At 36.3% G+C, this 19,935-nt stretch overlaps 3 protein-coding genes across 3 annotated transcripts; 1 reads left to right on the top strand and 2 right to left on the bottom strand.

Annotated features, from left to right (window-relative positions):
• The first annotated feature begins 6,743 nt into the window (after positions 1 to 6,743).
• LOC116129826 (acyltransferase-like protein At3g26840, chloroplastic) lies at positions 6,744 to 10,741 on the top strand. Its single transcript, XM_031415555.1, is given in 14 exon segments — positions 6,744 to 7,092; positions 7,211 to 7,262; positions 7,355 to 7,410; positions 7,488 to 7,646; positions 7,855 to 7,959; positions 8,225 to 8,331; positions 8,407 to 8,534; positions 8,787 to 8,895; positions 9,075 to 9,205; positions 9,278 to 9,647; positions 9,834 to 9,947; positions 10,137 to 10,222; positions 10,299 to 10,408; positions 10,483 to 10,741. Coding segments are annotated over 14 exon segments (2,067 nt in total). The 3' UTR covers positions 10,674 to 10,741.
• Positions 10,742 to 11,484: 743 nt separating this feature from the next.
• Positions 11,485 to 12,051, bottom strand: LOC116129827 (zinc finger protein JAGGED-like). The gene has a single exon (XM_031415556.1). It carries the CDS (start codon positions 12,049 to 12,051, stop codon positions 11,485 to 11,487), a length of 567 nt encoding a protein of 188 aa, XP_031271416.1.
• A 1,419-nt stretch (positions 12,052 to 13,470) lies between these two features.
• LOC116129828 lies at positions 13,471 to 17,603 on the bottom strand. Its single transcript, XM_031415557.1, has 7 exons — positions 17,582 to 17,603; positions 16,543 to 17,531; positions 16,171 to 16,419; positions 15,515 to 15,595; positions 15,020 to 15,115; positions 14,492 to 14,923; positions 13,471 to 13,701 (listed from the first exon to the last, which is right to left on the bottom strand). The coding sequence occupies exons 1-7, from the start codon at positions 17,601 to 17,603 to the stop codon at positions 13,645 to 13,647; spliced, it is 1,926 nt and encodes a 641-aa protein (XP_031271417.1). The 3' UTR covers positions 13,471 to 13,644.
• Positions 17,604 to 19,935: the final 2,332 nt, after the last annotated feature.

Genomic DNA, 19,935 nt, shown 5'->3' on the forward strand with positions numbered 1-19,935 from the left:
CAAAAGATCACGAGCCTCGATAAATAGGTCGACATCCTCTCGGTTAAGGAGGGTGGTGCTCACAAGGGGAATCTTTGATGCCTCGGAGGTCTCGATAATGGGTCACCACCTGGGATGGCATCCTACCGATTAAGGAGTTGGGTGCTCATGGGGTGGATCTTTGAGGCCCCAGGAAGTCTTGGTATCGGGTCACCACTTGGGAGGTCACCCTTCCAATCAGGGGGGTTGGTGCTCACCATAATCTTTGAGGCCCCTGGAGATCTCTGATGAGGGACACTCTTAGGGGCTTCCTCAAGGCCCTCAGAAGGTGTTGGCACCTCCTTTGGCTAGTGGCAAACATGGCCAAAAACACGCAACACTTTGGACACTACTTTGGCTTCCATTCATAAGCAACTTCGACTTCATTTACGATGCCGAACAAACTAACTGTAGATCGATGCAGTATAGGTTTGTCAACATCGAGCTCCACACACACCTAGGCATAGTCAAGTCGGGTGAACTCATAAGTCGATTGGTCGCACCATAATAGGCAGCCAACTACACTAGACGTAAAGCCCAAACCTTCATGTGACCAAAGAGCAAAGAGCAAACTATGTAAACAAATCCAAATGAGAACTTTTTTTATCTGGGAAGCTCTAGGACATTCAATGGGTTGTCATTGGTGGAAGATGATATACTTCCCCCCAAATAGTCATGGGCCATCCATTAAGATTGAGCGGATGGCCTCTTCATCCTTGAACTTCATCCTTGAAACAAAAGAAAAAAATTGTCCCGAACTGACAGGACTTGTCGAAGTCCGTAAGAAGTCCACACCCTTGTGGCTATAGACTTGATGGTGTGGTAAGACATTTTGCATCATGAGAAAGATCCCACGACGCAAAGGTGCCATTAGGCTCGACCCTTCTCAAGCAAGGTGGCCGATGGCTTAACAACCAGATTATCTCTTTCCACATTGTGGAGCATGTGGGAAGTGTAAAAGAAGACTTGGAGTTGGTTACTCATAACTTATCAGCCCAAGTGGAATTAGGCCAAGATTGACAGCCTTGTGTGGGAGGGACAATTGTCGGTGGCTTGGGATGGGGGTTGGGGTTGGAGGGGTGAGTTTTGGTTGGTTGGGGCATTTTGTCGAACAAGTGGTGAGGGCTAGAAAATGGCCTTTTTTGGGTAAAATGAGGGGTGGAAAAGATGGCTAGGATGGTTGAGAGGGGAGGTGGTGGTTGAGAGCGGAAGGCAAACCCTGGCAGCCTGTTAGGTTGCTAGGGACAGTCGCACGCACGCGCGAGTTGGTGCTGGTTGGGATATTACTTGCCTTACAATGCAAAAACAACATAGTTTTGTTTATACATGTTAGATATGGTTACATTCAAGCATAGGATTAATATAATATGACGTAAAATACGTGACATAAAAATATAAAATATATTAATATATTGTATGCTACGTAAAAAAGAGAAAATTAATTGCAATCATTTAAGAAGAGAAAATTAACAATAAAAGTAAAAAAGAAGAAAGCAATGAAAGATTTGTTATAAATTGTTAAAATGGAGTTTAATTAAGGAAGAGAAAATTAAAACACTTATTGCAATTTGGGAAGGAAACAAAAAAAAGAGAGAATTTATTGGCCTGTCATTTATGGTATTGCAAACATATCATTGACGAGTGAGGATGTGATGCAATGACATTGTTGTTGGTAACACCAATGAGTAATTGCTAGGGACAATAATATAATTTATTGATATTAAAATTATATTTACTATATAAAAGTATCATAAATATATGTTTATATATTTTAATAATTTAGTAAATATCTAATTATTTACAAAATCCTATATGTTTTTATTTAAACATTGAACATTTTTTAATATATGTGTTACATAAATTTAAATAAATTAACATCAAGTTCCCTCCTTGTAAATTTCTTCATTTGTTGATTGAAACTAATTTGATTTGGTTTTTTCATCATTTTAAGGGTGAGTTCGGGGTTTCTGTAGCTTCTCTCATAACCACTTATTTAATAATCTAAAACCCAAAAAATGTTTGATAAACTAATTTGAAAAATGATTATAGGACAAGCTGATTACCAAATAACCGGTTTTATAAAATGATTTCAAAAGTAGCAATTTGTAACTTTTAGAATTCAAAAACTGCTTTTGAAAGAGTAATTACCAAAAACACCTTAAAGTTAATATAAATTGTAATTTCTTTTATAAATGATTTTTAATTAAATAAATAATATAATAAAAAATTAGAAATGGCCGATAGAGTGGTAGTCGAACATCAACCGCTGCAGTAGTTGGACGCCGTCACCAAAGGCGCATCCTGTGACATCACTCCACTCCATTGGGTGGACCATTGAACGATCTACCTAGTGGAGTAGCCGGATCAGCCAAAATATGTGGCGTTTTGCTGTAACAGGCTAGACCTTTCTAATGTAAATTAAATCCAGGGTACATTACAATACAAGCTACCAAACATGTGTATATATAAACTATATAATTAAAAAAAAAAAAGTTAATGCAACAAATGACTATCAATCATGTATCCATTTCCATGCCATGATACAGAACAATATCAAATCAGTTTATATATTACTAAAAAAAATCTATATTGATTTGTGAACTTATATATTATTGTCTATCAAATTAATTATATAAAGGAAATTTTAAGATAATTTATCAATTATATCACCAAAATTGAATCAAAATTAGAATTGATGTGATACTCAAAATTAGAATTGATGTGATACTTGTTATAAGTACAATGCATTCTAGATAGGAATTAGAGATACTAAATCCTAAACATTAGGGGCGGAACAAGAAATTAATTTTTCCAAACTATATATACATAAAAGAAAATTATCAGTTTTGTTGATGTGAGAAACCTCATTAATAAACAAGTCCCTCTCTCGTTTCGCTGCAACTCCGACCACTGAGATTCTCTGTCAAATCCGTTGACCTAACGCTCTGACGATGCTAACGACACAGGTACTTCAATTTTTCACATGCCTCTTTCTTCTTCTCCAGATTCTCGAACTTTACATGTTGTATATTTGTTGCATATTACTATATTTGTTGTATATTGGTTGTTTATTTGTTCTTAAATTGTTATTTGTTCTTAAAGTAAGGATTGGTTGCTGGAAAAAGATTTTTTAGCTATATCCAACTTCCCACCACCGGTTTGGGAAAAATCCCCAACTAGTGCATATGCAACTGCAACTGCGCACGATTGCAGCGGGGGACACTTGCCTACCCACAACTACAGTGTGTGCAACTGTGACAACAGTTTTTTTTTAGTTCTTTAGTAAATGGCATCTCTTTCAACCTTATATTAAATATTTTTGTTTGTAATTGAACATGTCGTGTCCATTATAGGTATGAAGGACTCATCGGCAAGTCAACCCACGTTGGATGATACAGTTTCACCTACTAAACCTCAAAACTTCAACGAGGATGTAGCTAATACGGGTGGAAGTCCAACTGTTCTACTACCAGTAGCTCACCTACTGAAGATGATAATCCATTTTAGAGGAGAAAAAGAGCTAAGACATCTGCAATTTGGGAGGACTTTAGAGAGCTGGTTCTACCTAACAGTAAAAAAAAGGCAAAGTGCATCCATTGTAATTCCAAGCTGCAAATTACTTCAACCAAGAGCACTACTCATTTTGAAAGGCATTTGAAAAGTTGTGTGAGGCAAATAATTCTCCATAGGCAATAGCAGATTATTTTTCAGCATGTAGATTCAGATGTTAAGGGATAGGGAAGTGTGATGCCTATTACACAGGACAAGTTTGATATAACAAAGATGAGGGAACTAGTCATGCATTGGGTGCTTATGCATGAGTATCCACTTACAATTGTGGAGGAGGAGGGTTTTAACAATATGCAAAAAAAGTGGGATGCCGGAATGAAAAAAGATATAGCACCATACTGTTAAAAACGATTGTGTGAGGGTGTATGAGATAGAGAATAAGAAGTTGAAGACTTTGTTGAGCAGTGTTAGTAGAACAAGCTTGACAACAAATTTATGGAATTCAAGTAATCAAAAGATTGAGTACATGGTTCTGACCGGGCACTTTATAGATAGTAATTGGAGGTTTAGGAAACGTGTTCTTATCTTTGTTCATATACCTCCTCCTCACGATGGTATCCAGATTGATGATTCCATTTCTAAGTGGTTGATGGAATAAGGGACTGTGTTGAGCCCTCATGTGTTTTGATATGCCAAAACTAATCAAAGAATGATTAATGGACTAACAATGTACAAAGTTATGACAAGTCATGATAACCAAAACAAAAATGTAGATTTTTCAAATAGAATGACAGTCCACGTAGATGGAACACTCATTCCATTCGGGTTTTCTAAAAATAATCTCTTGTTAAGCCGTTCCACTTTGGAATGACATCTTCCCTCATGCCTATTCATAAATCTGTCCAAAGTGAAGCAAAAATTCATTCAAGCAAACTCAAGTCAAAAATGGAACAACCAAACTGAACAACCGTTCTAGCAAGCCATTCTATACATATCAAGACTTATTCGAAAAAGGCTAATTCACATTCACGAGCTGAACATCATTTGCAATGTAAGAAGGAATGACCATTCCTTTAGCCCGTTCCACATGAACGACGTTGTTCTATCACCTCATTCATAGCTCTAGAATCTTGACACTTTTGCAATCTCAAGCTCCCCAAAGCTCTCCTCAGCTCAACTCGATAACACCCCTAGGAGAGAGAGCGAGAGATGGAAGAAAGAAGAAGGGAGGAAAAGAAGAAGGGGAAAAAGGTGAAAGAAAATCCTAGGGTTCTTGGTAAAGAGTGAAAAGTCCTAAATGCCCTTCATGTAAAATGAAAATAACCAGTTTACCAGACTTCCAGTTAGTATAACTATTAATTTTAATAGAATGGGGGCTAAGATCAATTCATGAAATAAGTAGGGACTTAAAATAGTTGAAACTCGTGAGGGTTAAGGTAAAATTAGCCATAGTTCTCATATGAAAAATTGAATTTATTATAACCCTGCTAAGATTAGAGAAACGGTTTTTTTTTTTTTTTTTTTTAATTTAAAATGAAAAAAAAAATAGAATCAAATTTGAGTGTGAAAACAAGTGTAAAATGAGTAAAAAACTAGGAGGGCTCCCGGGTTAAATCTTAAACGAGGCAAGTTAAATATAAATTTATGATAAAATAACGTAAGAGGGGACAAGGAATATTCAATTTCTCTTTTTCAGTTTTTACTTGGCTTACAATTCCCAAAAAGGATTTAAAATATATTTAATTAAATAAAATGTAAAACCTTATTTGTTTAACAAACAATAAAAAAAGTTGGTTTTATTTTAGAAAAGCGGGTCAATTTATAAAATAAATTGTTGCAAATTAGAAAAAAAGTTGAGCATTTAAAAAGAAAAATTAATAATTTTTTTTTAAGGGAACACCAGCCTCTACTAGACCCTTCTTGGGTCTAGCCCTTGGTTAAAAAGTATTTGATTTTTAAAATTACAAATTATTATTAAGATTAAAATATTGTATGCTCTAAAATTAAAAAAGTCTCAAATAATATGTGATAGGATTAATTTTATTTGCCCCCTAGAATATGTCTCAAATAATATGTGATAGGATTACATTTTTTTTGGGTAATATTATAAAAGAATTAAAGAATTACAGCATAAAAGAGACTCCTCTTTAGAGCCAAAAACATTGGACATGCCCAATAGGATTAATGCCTCCTAGAAGATTTCTAAATCTTAAAGGATCCAACTAATTTTGAAATCTATTAAATATCCAACGTAAAAAAAATACGTATAAAAGCATAAAGTCTCCATAGTTTTGGAAAAACAAGATCCCAAACATTACGAGTAGCAATTTCAAATACAACAAAGCTGATGCTATACATCATAAATTGACCTTTGCTTGATTGAATCAAGCAAAGCTTAATTTTAGCCATTAGCATAAATCAACGGCTTGAATTAAGCAATTGACACTTTGATTTTCAATCAAAGACCCGAGCTTGTCTTATTCAATTTGTGCATAATTTTCTTGGCCCTTCTGTGACACTCGAGATGCAATATTTGGAAGACACATGGTTGACTTTTAACTTTTCTTAATCTTCTAGATATTTATTTTTTTTATTTTTTTTTTTGGTGGGGGGGATAAATATTATGGGAAAAGGTTGCTTGCTAACTGATGGTAATGACATTTACTTTGTGACTTTATTTTTCTTTTAAATTCATCAATAATATGGTCGTGGACCTCTTGGTTGAACGTTGTTGTCATACATAAAAAATATTATAAAGGTATCTTAAAGACGAAAGAGTCTGTGTCAGTTGGTAACCATTTCTTTCAATCAGACTTTTTGGATCGAGATAATTAACTGACATTCTTGATAATAATTCTCCATATATTATTATTCAATGTCACAACGTGGAAATTAATAATATAATAAACTAATCGATACAAACCAGTGCAGTAAATAAATGCTGTGCGAATATTAAACAAAGGTTGAAAACAATGAACTCACTAAAAACATACAAACACCTCCGGGCGATCTCTCCTCCGGACCTACAGCCGCCAGTTTGTCATTTCTGTTTGAATTTTATGAAACGCCATTGTCTTGTCACCCCATCATTTTCACTTCCTGTTTAACATATTAACTCTTAAGAGTCACGGAGAATACTGAGTTTAATTTTCTCCATGGCCACCATTGGAGCTTGTATTTTCTCGGCCGATTTATCGCGGGTATTCCGTCGAGACATGACGTCAACTTCCGGCAAACCAAAAGGGAATCCAAATATAAAGCCAGTAGCTCTGTGGACGGAGGAGAGACCACCAGCAACGACAACATTGAGAACACAAACGACGACATCGAGGAGGCGGAGTTTTGTGGAGGAGGAGAAGAAGAAGAGTAGTGAAGAAGGTGAGACGATAAAGATACTGAAGGAGGAAGAATTAGAGGAATATGAACGTAAAAGAAAGAGTTTGAAAAATTATTTTGATGAAGCCAAAAATATGGTAAGATCAGACAGTGGTCCGCCTCGCTGGTTCTCTCCTTTAGAATGCGAGTCACATACTTCTGATTCTCCTGTCCTCTTCTACTTGCCTGGTTTGTTTTTTATGCTCAAACTTACCTCTTCTTCATTTGTGGTTTATAATAAGTGCATGCATGAATAATTCATATAAGAAAAGTGATTAATATTAATGAATATTGGTTATGATTTCAGGGATTGACGGTGTGGGACTTGGACTGATAAGACAGCATGAACTTCTGGGAAAGTGAGTATCTATCAGGATTTAGAATTATTGGATTTTAATAATTGTGGGTTTAATGATGGATTTTTTGGTTGGTTGATGAATTTAATATGTAGGATATTTGATGTATGGTGCTTGCATATTCCAGCTAAGGATCGGACATCATTTACAGGTGTACATTTTGCAAATTAAGCAAGTTTCTACATGAATATTACTGTTAATGTGATGTTTAATAATGTTGATAATCAGGATTGGTGAAGATGATAGAAAAAAGTGTAAGGTCAGAGAATTTTCGGTCACCAAACAAACCAATATATATAGTGGGGGATTCTCTTGGAGCGTGCCTTGCACTTGCTGTTGCAGCTCGTAATCCTGATCTAGATCTTGTTCTAATTTTGGCTAATCCAGGTGAGATGTTACTTTCTCCTTAATTACTTCATAACATAATGTGCTTCTTCTCTACATCATTCTCAGTTCCATGCACATATAATGTATACTAATAGGGTGCTTCAATGTTCAGTGGTTAATGTAATGTTTAATTAAAGTGGAAAATATATGCTTAAACAATCCATTTCCACTTCGCTTTCTCAAGTTCAACAATTGGTGTTTTCTTCAGGTACGTCTTTTAGCAAGTCAGTGCTGCAATCCACAGAACCTTTACTGGTACTCATGCCAGGCCAAATAACTCTTACCTTGTCTTATATCCTCAGTTTAATGAAAGGTTTGCTTTCATGTTTCTCCAAATATTTGTTTTTACAAAATATTTACTTGTTTAAGAAGCAAATATTCATCTGGGTACTTGAGTAATGCTTGGAATTTAAGTAAAAAAAATTCTTTAATTCCTCCTAAAAGTTGGTTTTCTTGTAAAATTGTTTGCTGGCATTCAAACGATTGAAATTTCTACTAGAAACAATTCTAATTAGTCTCGATCACATTGTATTATGAGCTGTTAGCAAATTCATTGCCCTTATGAATATTTTGCTTAGGTGATCCCATGAAGACGGCAAGGGATAATGTGATGAAAGGCCTTTTTCGCCAAACAAAAATCGAAGACTTGTCACAGGATCTTGTTGCATTGTCATCTAACCTTCCTGTATATATACTTCTATATTGATGCTCAAGTTGTATTATACTTATCCTGTGCAGTCAATGTTATTGATCATTTAAGTAACAGATTCTGACGGATATCTTACCTAAAGAAACGCTCCTCTGGAAGCTAGAGTTGCTTAAATCAGCTTCTGCATATGCCAATGCACGTCTTCAAGCTGTAAAAGCTCAAACGCTCATACTTTGCAGGTCCTAACTCTTTGGCACAATCCAATTACTTTAGTAATAATTTATGATTGGACCAAACGGAGTCCTGTCATGTTGATGAGTATTTATCTATGTTGGCCCTGTCTTCATGTTGATGTATGAAATTAAGAGTGGAATTTAAAACTATCTATAAAACTCATCTGATCTTCCACAGACCTTTTCTTTCGGTTTGAGTTTGTGATTCTTTTCAGGGAAGTTTGTTGAGTTCATTTATTGTTTATCTTTTATATACAGTGGAAGGGATCAGTTGCTGCCAAGTCAAGAGGAAGGTCAAAGACTTCGCCGTGCACTTCCAAAATGTCAAACCCGCAGTTTTGATGACAATGGACATTTTCTCTTCTTGGTAGGACGATCTCCTTCTCACCTCCCCTCTTTTCCAATAGTGTTTGTCTCAGAAACTTACCTGAAAGACAGAGAAGAAGTACTGAATTTTATTAATTTATCAAATTTAGTGTTCATGAACATAATGTCTGCCGGCCCGCCCCTATATCTTTCTTTTTTAAAAGATGTCGCGTGTCGCAGGAAAATGGAGTTGATTTGGTAACCATCATCAAATCTGCGAGTTACTATCGCCGTGGAAGAAACGTCGACTATGTTTCTGATTACATGCCACCAACTATTACAGAATTTAATAAAATATATGAACAGAGCAGGTAACATTCTTATACTATAAACACTTACAGTTACCAACTAAAGTTTTTGTTCTAAAACATATTTAATTTCAGATGGTTTACTAGTGTTACTAGCCCTGTCATGCTCTCAACTTTAGAAGATGGGAAAATTGTGATGGAGCTTTCTGGAATTCCTGCAGAGGGACCAGTATTGTTCGTTGGATATCACAATCTAATAGGAATAGAATTGGCTCCAATGATACCACAATTTATGATTGAGAGAAACATTCTTGTTCGAGGAGTAGCACATCCAATGATTTTCTTCAAGTTGAGAGAAGGAAAGTTACCAGATTTAGGAACATTTGACATATTCAGAGCAATGGGTGCAGTTCCTGTCTCAGGGAAAAATCTCTATAAACTTATGGCTTCAAAATCTCATGCCCTATTGTATCCAGGAGGCATGCGAGAAGCTCTTCATCGGAAGGTAACCAAAATGTGTTCTGCCTGATAGTCGCATATCGAAGGAAATGTAATTAATTTCTACGATGTTAAGCTGACAGATTTGTTATCTGCTTTCATCAAGAAACATGACTATGTACAAATAATGGATATCTAGAAATTAGAATTGAATCACTGAAATTTTTACCTGATAATTCCTCATATTTTTCAGGGTGAAGAATACAAGTTATTCTGGCCAGAAACATCTGAATTTGTGAGGATGGCAACGAGATTTGGAGCCAAAATCATACCATTTGGTGCTGTTGGCGAAGATGATTTTGCTCAAGTAAGCTTGATAACTATATTCTTCTGTTCATCACTGTCACCGTTAAAAATTATCAGTTCCCATGAGATATTTATTACTTGCATTTACCTATGGCTTTGTTTATGAATTCACTGTTTTTTTTTTTTCATATTTATCGCATCTTCTTCACTTGCCTCCATGGAAATTTTATTGCATAGTCGTTATTCTCAGGTAGTTTTTGATTATGATGACCAAAAGAAGATCCCTTTTTTTCGGTCAGGAATAGAAGAAAAGACAAACGAGACAGTGAAGTTGAGGTATATAATACAGTTAGAGCCCATTTTCCTTTTTTCTGGTTATCAAATATTTCTCAAAAATCATGTGATCATGTAGGAGTGATACGATAGGCGAGGTGGCAAACCAGCCAGTCCACATGCCATATTGTATACCAAAAGTTCCAGGCAGGTTCTATTATTATTTTGGAAAACCAATTCAAACACAAGGTATATATGCTCCTTTCATTTCCTACCCGGCCCTTGACATAATTATGTTCATCAACTGTTAATTTGTTTTGAAGGGAGGGAGAGTGAATTAAGAGACAGGAAGAAGGCTCAGGAATTGTATTTAGAAGTGAAATCAGAAGTTGAGAAATGTCTTGCTTATTTAAGGGAGAAAAGAGAAAAAGATCCTTACAGGAATATATTGGCTCGTTTTATTCACAAGGCCACTCATGGCTTTACGTCTGAAGTTCCCACATTTGAGCTTTGATTACCATTTTTCTGATTCATCTTGTTTTCTTAAGCCAATGACTTGATATAAATAAAAACCAATATTTTTGTGACTCTAGTTCAGCTTTGTTTTCTCATATACGTCAACAGTAGGAAACTGCCACATGTCAGACAAATATGATTCCAAATACGGATGATGGGCGTTTTGTATGGTACAGGTACACATGTCATGCCACTGTCAACTGTTATTTAACAAACTTTGGCAACATTTCATTTTATCTGTCAGCTTCACCAAAAAAATAACTGAATCTGAATGCCACGCTAACCTAAGTTAGTTCATGACTACTACAAATTAAACTCTTCATTTAATTCACGGGTTTCATCCAACAACTTATATATGATCATTAATTCATGCCTGCAATCGTAGGGCCTAGATTGAGTCTTCTAAATAAAGCCAAATGTAGCTACCAGACACTGAGAGAGCACTCTTTAGTCGTTCGTTTTTGGAAACTTCATTTCCATATATTACCCATTTACCCTTATCCTTTTTTCATGCACCAGCTTCTGCTTCTCCCCCAACACACCATACGTACCAGTATACAGAATATGATTAAAGATAAAGGGCATTTTAGGATAATACTACGAGTAAAGAATATCAAATCCACGGGGAAGCAAAAGAGAGAGAGAAATAATAATGATGAAGATGATAAACACATCAGTAACGTAACCATCAAATATAAAAGCTAATGTAAAGTGCCAAATCTCAAACTTTCAACTCAACATTAAACAACAAACAAATAACCCAAGAAAACAAAAAACAAAAACCATTACAAGTGGAGGGTGAGATCAAGTTAGCTGGCTTTGTCAGCATTATCAGCGGGTGGGAGAGACGAACCATCGGGAGTGATAACGGTAGGAGGCGTAATGGAGCCACAACCGTGATAAGTAACGTTGTGAGGAGGAACGGAGGTGGACGGGTACTGGTACGGCCCATACTGGTACTGGTACTGGTACTGTTGCTGTTGTTGGAACTGTTCAACGAAGAAGGGTGCAGGTTGCTGTTGCTGGAACTGCTCAACGAGCAGGGGTGCAGCGTGGTGCTCTAAAGAAGGGAGTTGGTGGGTTGGAAGACGAGAACCAAAAATGGGTGGGGAAGTAACCTCAATGTTAATGGATGGATAGTTCAAGTTTCGACGTGCAGCTGCTCGCTCACGCTTGTGGGCATTTTGGTGGCCACCCAGAGCTTGAGAGCTGTAGAATTTTCTGGGACAATAGAGACATTGAAAGAGGCGGGTGGCAGTGGGTGGTGCAGGGGGAGGTAGCGGCGGTTGTTGATGTTGGTGAGGGTGATGAGCTTGTCGTTTGGTGGGTCTTGGATTGTTGGAGGTGAGGAAATGGTAAACGTTACGGTCTGCCATTTTGAAGGAGTGAACAGAATGAAACGAAGGTGAGACTGAGAGTGAGAGTGAGAGCGAGGGAGGTTTATACGAAGGCGAGAGTGAGAGTGAGGGAAGTTTATACGAAGGCCAGAGTGAGAGCGGGAGTGGGAGTGGGAGTGAGAGGTGTTTATATGGGGTTTTAAGCTTTTGTTTCTATCTGTTATAAAAACTTGTTGGGATGTGATTGGTCGAGGATTAATAGACACAAATGCCCCCTTCTTTGCATGAATTTTTAACAAAATGAATATTCCTATTAGCAAAGAAAGTGATGAAGTCATGAAATTTGGTGGGATGATCTATCTGAACGTGTACGTCCCAGAACACAGAGAGAATAAGGCATGAAGGAAAGAGTAAAGAAGAATATGAGAAATAGAAAGGAGGAGAAGGGGGGCAGATTGGGAAAGACAAGAAGTGGCGACAGTGTTACCTCCGTTCACTCTGTGACTGAGTGTGTGTTATTTGTGTCAGCCATTATAGGCTCACACAATACAAACAGCTCAGCAGTAGTACAACCAAAAAAGCAGGTGATCGAGAACAAATCAGTTACCAAAACAAATCAATATTCGGCCTGTGAGAGAGCAGGAATAATATAATGAAGGGGCAGATGGATGAGACACTTTGAAGAGATTGACATGATGATAAGAGATTAGAGTAGGGTTTCTTGTAATGGGTTAGTTCTAGGTTGGCTGGTTGTATATTGGAGTTCTCAATCTCTTTCTAATTTTGTGTTTATGATTCCTCATTCTAACTCTAACTCTAACTCTAAGATGCAACTTCACAATTTGTTGTTTAGTTCAACTAGTGGCAGCTTTTCCTTTTTTTGCTTTATTTGCCCAGTAACTAGTTGGACCATACAATAACAAACCATTTGGGACACACAGTTTATCACGTGACAAATAAAACTGCCACTGCCACACAATTAGCATTTCTTCACCAAATGGCTTCTGCATCTTTGCTCAATGTCCCTTCCCTCATATTTCAAAAATTAAAATTCAAAGACGTCCTAATTTAATTACTTTTTTATTAAAAAAAAAAATTTATATGAAGACATGTTTTATTGAAATGGATTCAAATATTTATTTTGAATTATAATTAATAAGTCTTAAATATTGAAAATATTAAGATATAAAAAAGCTTAATTGGAATGCAGTACACCCAGATCACTACGAATGGGGCTTGAAATCCTGGGTTACGAATTTTTAACCCAGCTTGAGTAGTGGGCTCTGAATTGCACTGACATTTCAGCATTGCAACAGACCAATGTGGTCCTTAATTACCTTTGGTCCAAAACCTACACTAAACTTCTCAAAAGTAGTCCAGTACTTTTCAAAATAAAGCTCATTAACATTTGGGTTTTCAATTCAGGATCCATTACCAAAACATATCACTAATGAATGCTGCCAAGTAAAAATGTATTAACCCATCAAATTATTAGAGAAATGAAAATCTGTACAAGTTGTTGATCAGGGTTAGTGCCATTTCGAGATGAGATGACTAACAAAGAACATGTATTGTTTATTTACAAATTCAATCAAAGAAAGCATGATATTTGGTGAGTTATACTAGACATTTTCAGTTGCCGATGTCAAAGTATCTCGGATCTTCTGGGAAATGATATTCCACATTCAACTGCCATTACACAAAAAACCCCAGTTAACTATATATATTCACACCAAAAAAAAAAAAAAAAAAAAAATCATAAAATTTTTTTACATACATAACCAAAACAAAGAATTCCATGCATAGAAATTTAACTAATATATTCATATCCAGGTAAAATGTTCACATTAAGGGTCAATTCATCTCTATTTGAAGCTTGTTAGTGAGGACACTTCATCCAAGAACAACCTACCAGCGGACACCATAAGCTTATGACAACCTTAAAAAAAAAAATCAACTAACAAGCAGTGAAAGCAGAGGCCACTAGTTTTATCGTTCTCACTTCAAATGCCAAACCAAGAAAAGACCGCCCATTTTTTCATTTGTTTTCCATTCACAAGTCTATAAACAGGTTAACAAGTTCTATGAATTGAAGGTTATTTTTTTTCTTTTTTTGGGGCTGAACTTTAAGTTCCTCAGGCCAAGATGAGATTTAAGGCCACATTTCATTGGTAGTAGAATAAAAAGAAAATCTATCTAAACAATTACAATCTAAGAATGGTACAAAGTGCATTGAAAACAAAAAAAACAACTCATCGTTTTCTTGCCCCTTTTTTCAGTTTACACAGGACCAAGCGACAGTCCAAGAAACTGAGACATGGATACAGGATTTTAACCAGCACATGCCCACAATCATATACTTTCAAGATAGCAACTAAATTCTCCAATAATTTTGCCAGCATTAACACAACACAATATGAAAATAAAATTTCAGAAAAGCTCTCTAAAAACTATTATGCATGAAACCAAAATCACATACCTTGCCCTCATCAGTATCTGAATGGCGTTGAGGGAATACAACCCTCATGTCATTATATAAATAGAACCTCCGTTCCCTTTCCAAGTCTAAGCATGCTTTTTGTGGTAGAGATTTACATTTCTGAACTGAACTAGAATATTTCTTAGGAGAAGGGCATAAAAAACGGAGATGAAGAGCATAACGCAGAACACCAGCACCAGTACCATTTTCATTAACCTTTGAACAACCATGACTTGATTTCTTGTTGGTTCCATGGCATGCACCCATGCAGGTGTAGTCCTTCTGATCAATCTTCTGGCACACACCATTATTGCACTTATTCTCAAGGATATAGGAGGGAATGCTTCTGACTTTTTGGGATTGATTGGTTGGATTTCCTTTATCTAGTGAATCCACAAAATTAGAACCTTCACTTTCTTTAACTTCACCATTCTGGTCAACAGAATGCACAGTCATGTCAACTCTAAGTGAATTTGAGAATTCTCTACTACACTTGACATGGTAGCTTTTCTCTGAGACTACAGTTACCTTTTCTTTTACTTTGGTGTCCAAACCTATCTGTCCCCGTTTCATCTCTGTAGATGTTACGCCAGAGGCTAATGTGACCTTCTGACGCAAGAATGTCTTGAACAGTAATAAGGCAGGGAAGATAGTAATCAGATAACAATAATATCACAAAGAAATGAAGACTTATAACTTGCATAAAATGATAAGATATGATATCTTTTAAGTTTACTGAAACTACTACCAATACAAACTAAAGTTTTTGCTTCCATAAACAAAACATATTAAACCATTCTCATTAGGGAAAGAACTCAATTTTTAGAATTAATTCACTTAGGAGAGAGAGATGATACTGACATTGCAATTTATGAGAAGACAACATTAAATACTAATTGCCTTTTTCACATCTTTAGTTACGAAAAAGAATATTCAAAACGAACAAAGTGAAGTCAGAGCATTTATCCTATCAGAAACAATGTTATAATTTAAAGACAAAATGAAGGGCTTACTCCAGCTTACTTTTGTACCAGCTGGCATGTCACTCAAATCATAGTTGCAAAGGTAAGTGTGAACAGGTGTCTTTTCCGGGTTGCTGAGAACCTGCAGAAAGCAAACAATTCAAAGAGTAAATGAAAGCCATTCCCTACATAATGTTCATAACAGAAGACCACTTGAAATCTACCATTAAACATATTCCAAAACCTCTGTCGCATGTACCATCTAATTATGAAAACTAAGAGAACAGGCCTAAGAGATCATAAAACAGAACTTTAAGTAACTCTATTAGATGATACAGTGTGGCATCAACTAAAAGATCCTTTTCTCTAGTAAAATATTAGTTCACTAGAGCAATACAAGCACAAATTCAAGTTATGGGCAACTAAAATAGCCAAATTTCCGAAGGATACAATTAAGTGCAGCAGGGCATTCCGGCTCATCAAGCTATCACGTAATAAACATGAACAAAGGTGAAACAAAAATTCCCTCCGTCATTCTGAAGCCTTAATGGTAAGTCACGTAAAACATTAAGTAAAATCAAAGTGTAATTGCTTCTGATGAAAATACTGTTTCAGTTAATTTTGGAGGTGAAAGAAATACTGTCTTGTCCTAAGATCAATGCATTCTGTTTTACGCATCAAGAACCAGCAATTGCTTTCCAGAGTATATGAAAGTACCAGTTGTATTCTCCCTTTCATAGGAATTCGAAAACAGCTTTTGACAGTTTGTGAATCATCATGTCCAAGACCTTTTTGCAGTTTGTGGGCCCTGAACTTATTTGATGAATTTCCTGCAAGATCTATTGATGCATAATAGAGTAAATAGCAGTCTCCATCCACGCTGGTCACTGAAAACGGAAGCTTCTGTGATTGTGGCGAGAAATTGCCCCCAGTAATGCTAAGTACAGCAAGGAAACCATCGATTCTCTGCACACATTGATGCCAACAACAAGCAGAAGAAGTACATCAGATATTTGCAATGAACAATACCCAATAGCTCAGTAATAATCAAACACATGATTGCCTATGTAACAGAACAAAACTACCAACCTGGCTGGATTTTCCAGAAATTAAACGTCCAGACAAAAGGGATTCCTCAAATGAACCAACCAGGGACCTTCTTACCGAGAGTCCGCTCAAACTTCTAATGAACCTAAAGCAGTGGGCTGTGGGGGGTGACTCTTGACTCAAAGGCCAACTCATGCCAGCTGTGCTTTCCAAAGAAGATGGATGAAACTCTTTGTGAACACCTTCAAATGATTGGGTTCCAGACCTAAACTCGCCTTCTATGGGGCCAAAGATAATGCCTGAGTCACATTTGTCAATAGACTCCTCTAAATTCTTTAAAGATGAACAACAATTCTCTATCTCTTTCTTAACCTTCCTGTATTTTCCAGCAGTTTCTATTCTTTCAGACAACTTTGGACCGAGAGGTGACAACGAAACAGAAGGTGAGATCGGCTTTTTGGGGGATATAGATATCACCCCACTACGAGGTCTTACCTTGCTTGATTCATTGAAATGATCAAGTCCAGGTATATTCGAACAATTATTATGACTGCTTGGCTCATTGTTTTCCAGCAAAGGGCCATCTGTAAAAAAAATGGATGTTCTTCTTCTGTTATCAGATGGCATATCCAAGCAACTGGATAAGGACCAAGATGGTGCAGTGCAGGGGATTTTGCTTCCAACATTTACTTTCTTATGGTCTTGCGATACTGAAATGCTAGAACTGTCAGCCCCAGCAGAGAAAGACATTTGAGAATTGCTGAAGCCAACGTCCAGAAGATCTCCGCTAAATTGGTCCGGTAAAAGCATACTCTTTAAAGGTGACAACAATCGCTTTCTGACTAATGACCTACTGGACTCAGTTCCACTAACTGTGAAGCGATCAACAGAAGAAGAATGAACATCATCAGAAGAAGCTCCATTAAATTCCTTACCTAGAGAACTTGTTCCACGTGATTCAAAACCCACAATCCTAGACACAGGGTCTTGGATACTCCGTCCACTTTTAAGAGTAAACAAACCACCTTTATCTGCAGAACCGATCTTGAACCCCTGAACACTGGGCAGAGCATCATTTGACCCTCCAAATCCAAATGATCCATCAGAAAACTTGGAAAATTCCAAGGATGCTTTCCTCTGGAAATCTCCAAAAGAGGAGCACGGGATATCCATAACTGTTTGGCTCATACTTCCTTCATGAATTCCATCCAAATCACAGGTGCTTGCACCAGCAAATCGTGGTGGGCTTTGCAAAAATGAGCCCAATGATGTTGCTGCAACTTCCTCATCACTATCACTAGAGGACACTTGCGGCAAACCCATCAGTAAAATTTTAAGTTATTTTTCCTTTTCTTCCTCTTCTTTTCCCCCCCTTCTCTAGTGTATATTTAGCTCTCTACTGCCATTCAATTCACTGTTTTTCAGCTGAGTCTTGATAATTTATTACCTATATTCTTCTGTCTATTAAAATGAAAAGATCCAAATTATGCCATAAATATTGCAACAATTAAACTAGAGGTAATCCCTACAAATGCATCTCCTAAATAACACTTAAAGCTAGTACTATGTATCTACCAAAGGTGTCCACATTTCAACTTCAACTTCCTTATAAGACTGTATACTGAAAGCCAAGCACCTCCTATCTATCCAACTAATGCGAGTAGCACAAATCTTCTGACCTCCATACCAGCAAGCAATGAAGCTCATACACTTCATAGTTGCCCAGAAAATCAATACATACACCTGAACAAAAGAAATTGCAAACCAAAAATTAGTTGCCTTAACATGTTAACAACTTTCGCATAGCACTTCAAATTGATCGAAATATAGCTCAACACAACTGTAATACAAAATCACACCTTCAAACAACATAAATCATCACAACATATATATATATATATGTAAAGTGAGAATGAACAATCAACTGCTGATGAAAACTAAGAGAACCCTTCAATCTATCAATAAATAAATATATTTTAAAGAAAAATTAAAAAACCCAGAAGAAAAATTACCTCAATAACAAACACAAACCATTCACACAACAAGATAAACAAAATTGAACCCAGAAATTGTTCTAACCGGTACCTTTAAACGAGCAACAACAAAAACAATAATAAAAACAGAAGAAGTTTTGCTTGCACGGTACACATTCACCAGAGCTTTTGTATAACCATCCAATACAAGTCAGTATCATCAATTCCTAATTTATTTCCTTCCTTTACTTTTTGTTCATGTATTGTCCTAAAAGAGCAAGCGATAAAGAGAGAAATATGATGAAAAAAACGCACCAAGAGAAGGATGTGGTGAAGGAATTAAATGGCGGTAGTAGATAAGTCATTCTATTGATCCTCCCATAAAATTCAATCTTGAGATCACCGAAGAAGATATAAAGAAGAGAAAAAGTAAAATAAAGAAAAATGGGTGATAATGAAGAGGTGGGTGTGGGTTGCAGGTGAATGAGAGGGTGAGGAAGGTGTTGTTAGGCTTGTTGTCCCTCTGTTTTTAATCTTTACTACTGTTACTCTGATTTCTATGTTTACATAAAAACATAAAAGGCCCATATTTAATTTATTTTATTTTTCTCATGGGAGAGTTTTATATTTTCTTAAAATTAATAAAATAGAAGTTTTGAGTTTTGACTATCTTTTACATCAATAAATAAAATGCATATGCCTAACAAACAAAGTAGCTGGGAGTCACAATTGAGGAGAATCATCAATGTATGACATTGAACCCTCTAATGCTTAAAAAACCTAACGTAAGCTTACATCAGCAAGCACTAATCAGAGTTCAAGAAGGCTTTACACCGTCCAAGTGCTACCACGTCAACCCAAGACAGAAATAATACAGTTATCATCAATTTAGCAGATTCAAGTTTTGTCTATGATTGATTAAGGAGCACATGCCTCTCTAAGCCCCAGATAATTTGAGAATATTTCCTACGTTATCAGCCAATGGAAGGTAAGGAAGGACTTGCACGGCACCTACCTACTTACAAATTTGTAATAATTATCTTGAATTCCTCTACTATAAATAGAGGACTTCCCCCCTCGTTTTAGGGATTCTAATCCTGAACCTTCATTCTAATTTTGATTGTAATCTTTATTTTTAGAGCAAAGATAACTTACGAGAAAGAGACTGACTTGATATTCTCTCTGAATACTCAGTTATTGTACCTCTGCTCGTTGTTCGTTGTACGTGACTTATTGTAATCTCTCATATATAAAAGAAACAGTGGACGTAGGAATCGCTTTAACCATCCGAACTACTTTAAAAATCATTTCTCATTTATTATTTAGTCTTTGCATTCAATTATATTGATTAGCTCTTGAATTAATCATATCACGTGTAATTTCTGAGAACAGCTTAGCACTTTGCACGTGCAGGTCTTTGTGTCAAAATCACGCATCAACAGTTTGGCACTAGAAGAAGGGC

This window comes from Pistacia vera, unplaced genomic scaffold (assembly GCF_008641045.1).
Source record: "Pistacia vera cultivar Batoury unplaced genomic scaffold, PisVer_v2 Contig214, whole genome shotgun sequence".
Classification (NCBI taxonomy): domain Eukaryota; kingdom Viridiplantae; phylum Streptophyta; class Magnoliopsida; order Sapindales; family Anacardiaceae; genus Pistacia; species Pistacia vera.

Coding starts and splice junctions, on each gene's coding strand:
- LOC116129827 (XM_031415556.1), bottom strand. CDS start 12,051: ATGGCAGACCGTAACGTTTACCATTTCCTCACCTCCAACAATCCAAGA.
- LOC116129828 (XM_031415557.1), bottom strand. CDS start 17,603: ATGGATCATTTGGATTTGGAGG. Junction 15,116..15,514: donor ACATGCCAGCTGGTACAAAA/GTAAGCTGGAGT, acceptor TTACTGTTCAAG/ACATTCTTGCGTCAGAAGGT. Junction 14,924..15,019: donor ACACCAAAGTAAAAGAAAAG/GTAACTGTAGTC, acceptor TCTGTTGACCAG/AATGGTGAAGTTAAAGAAAG.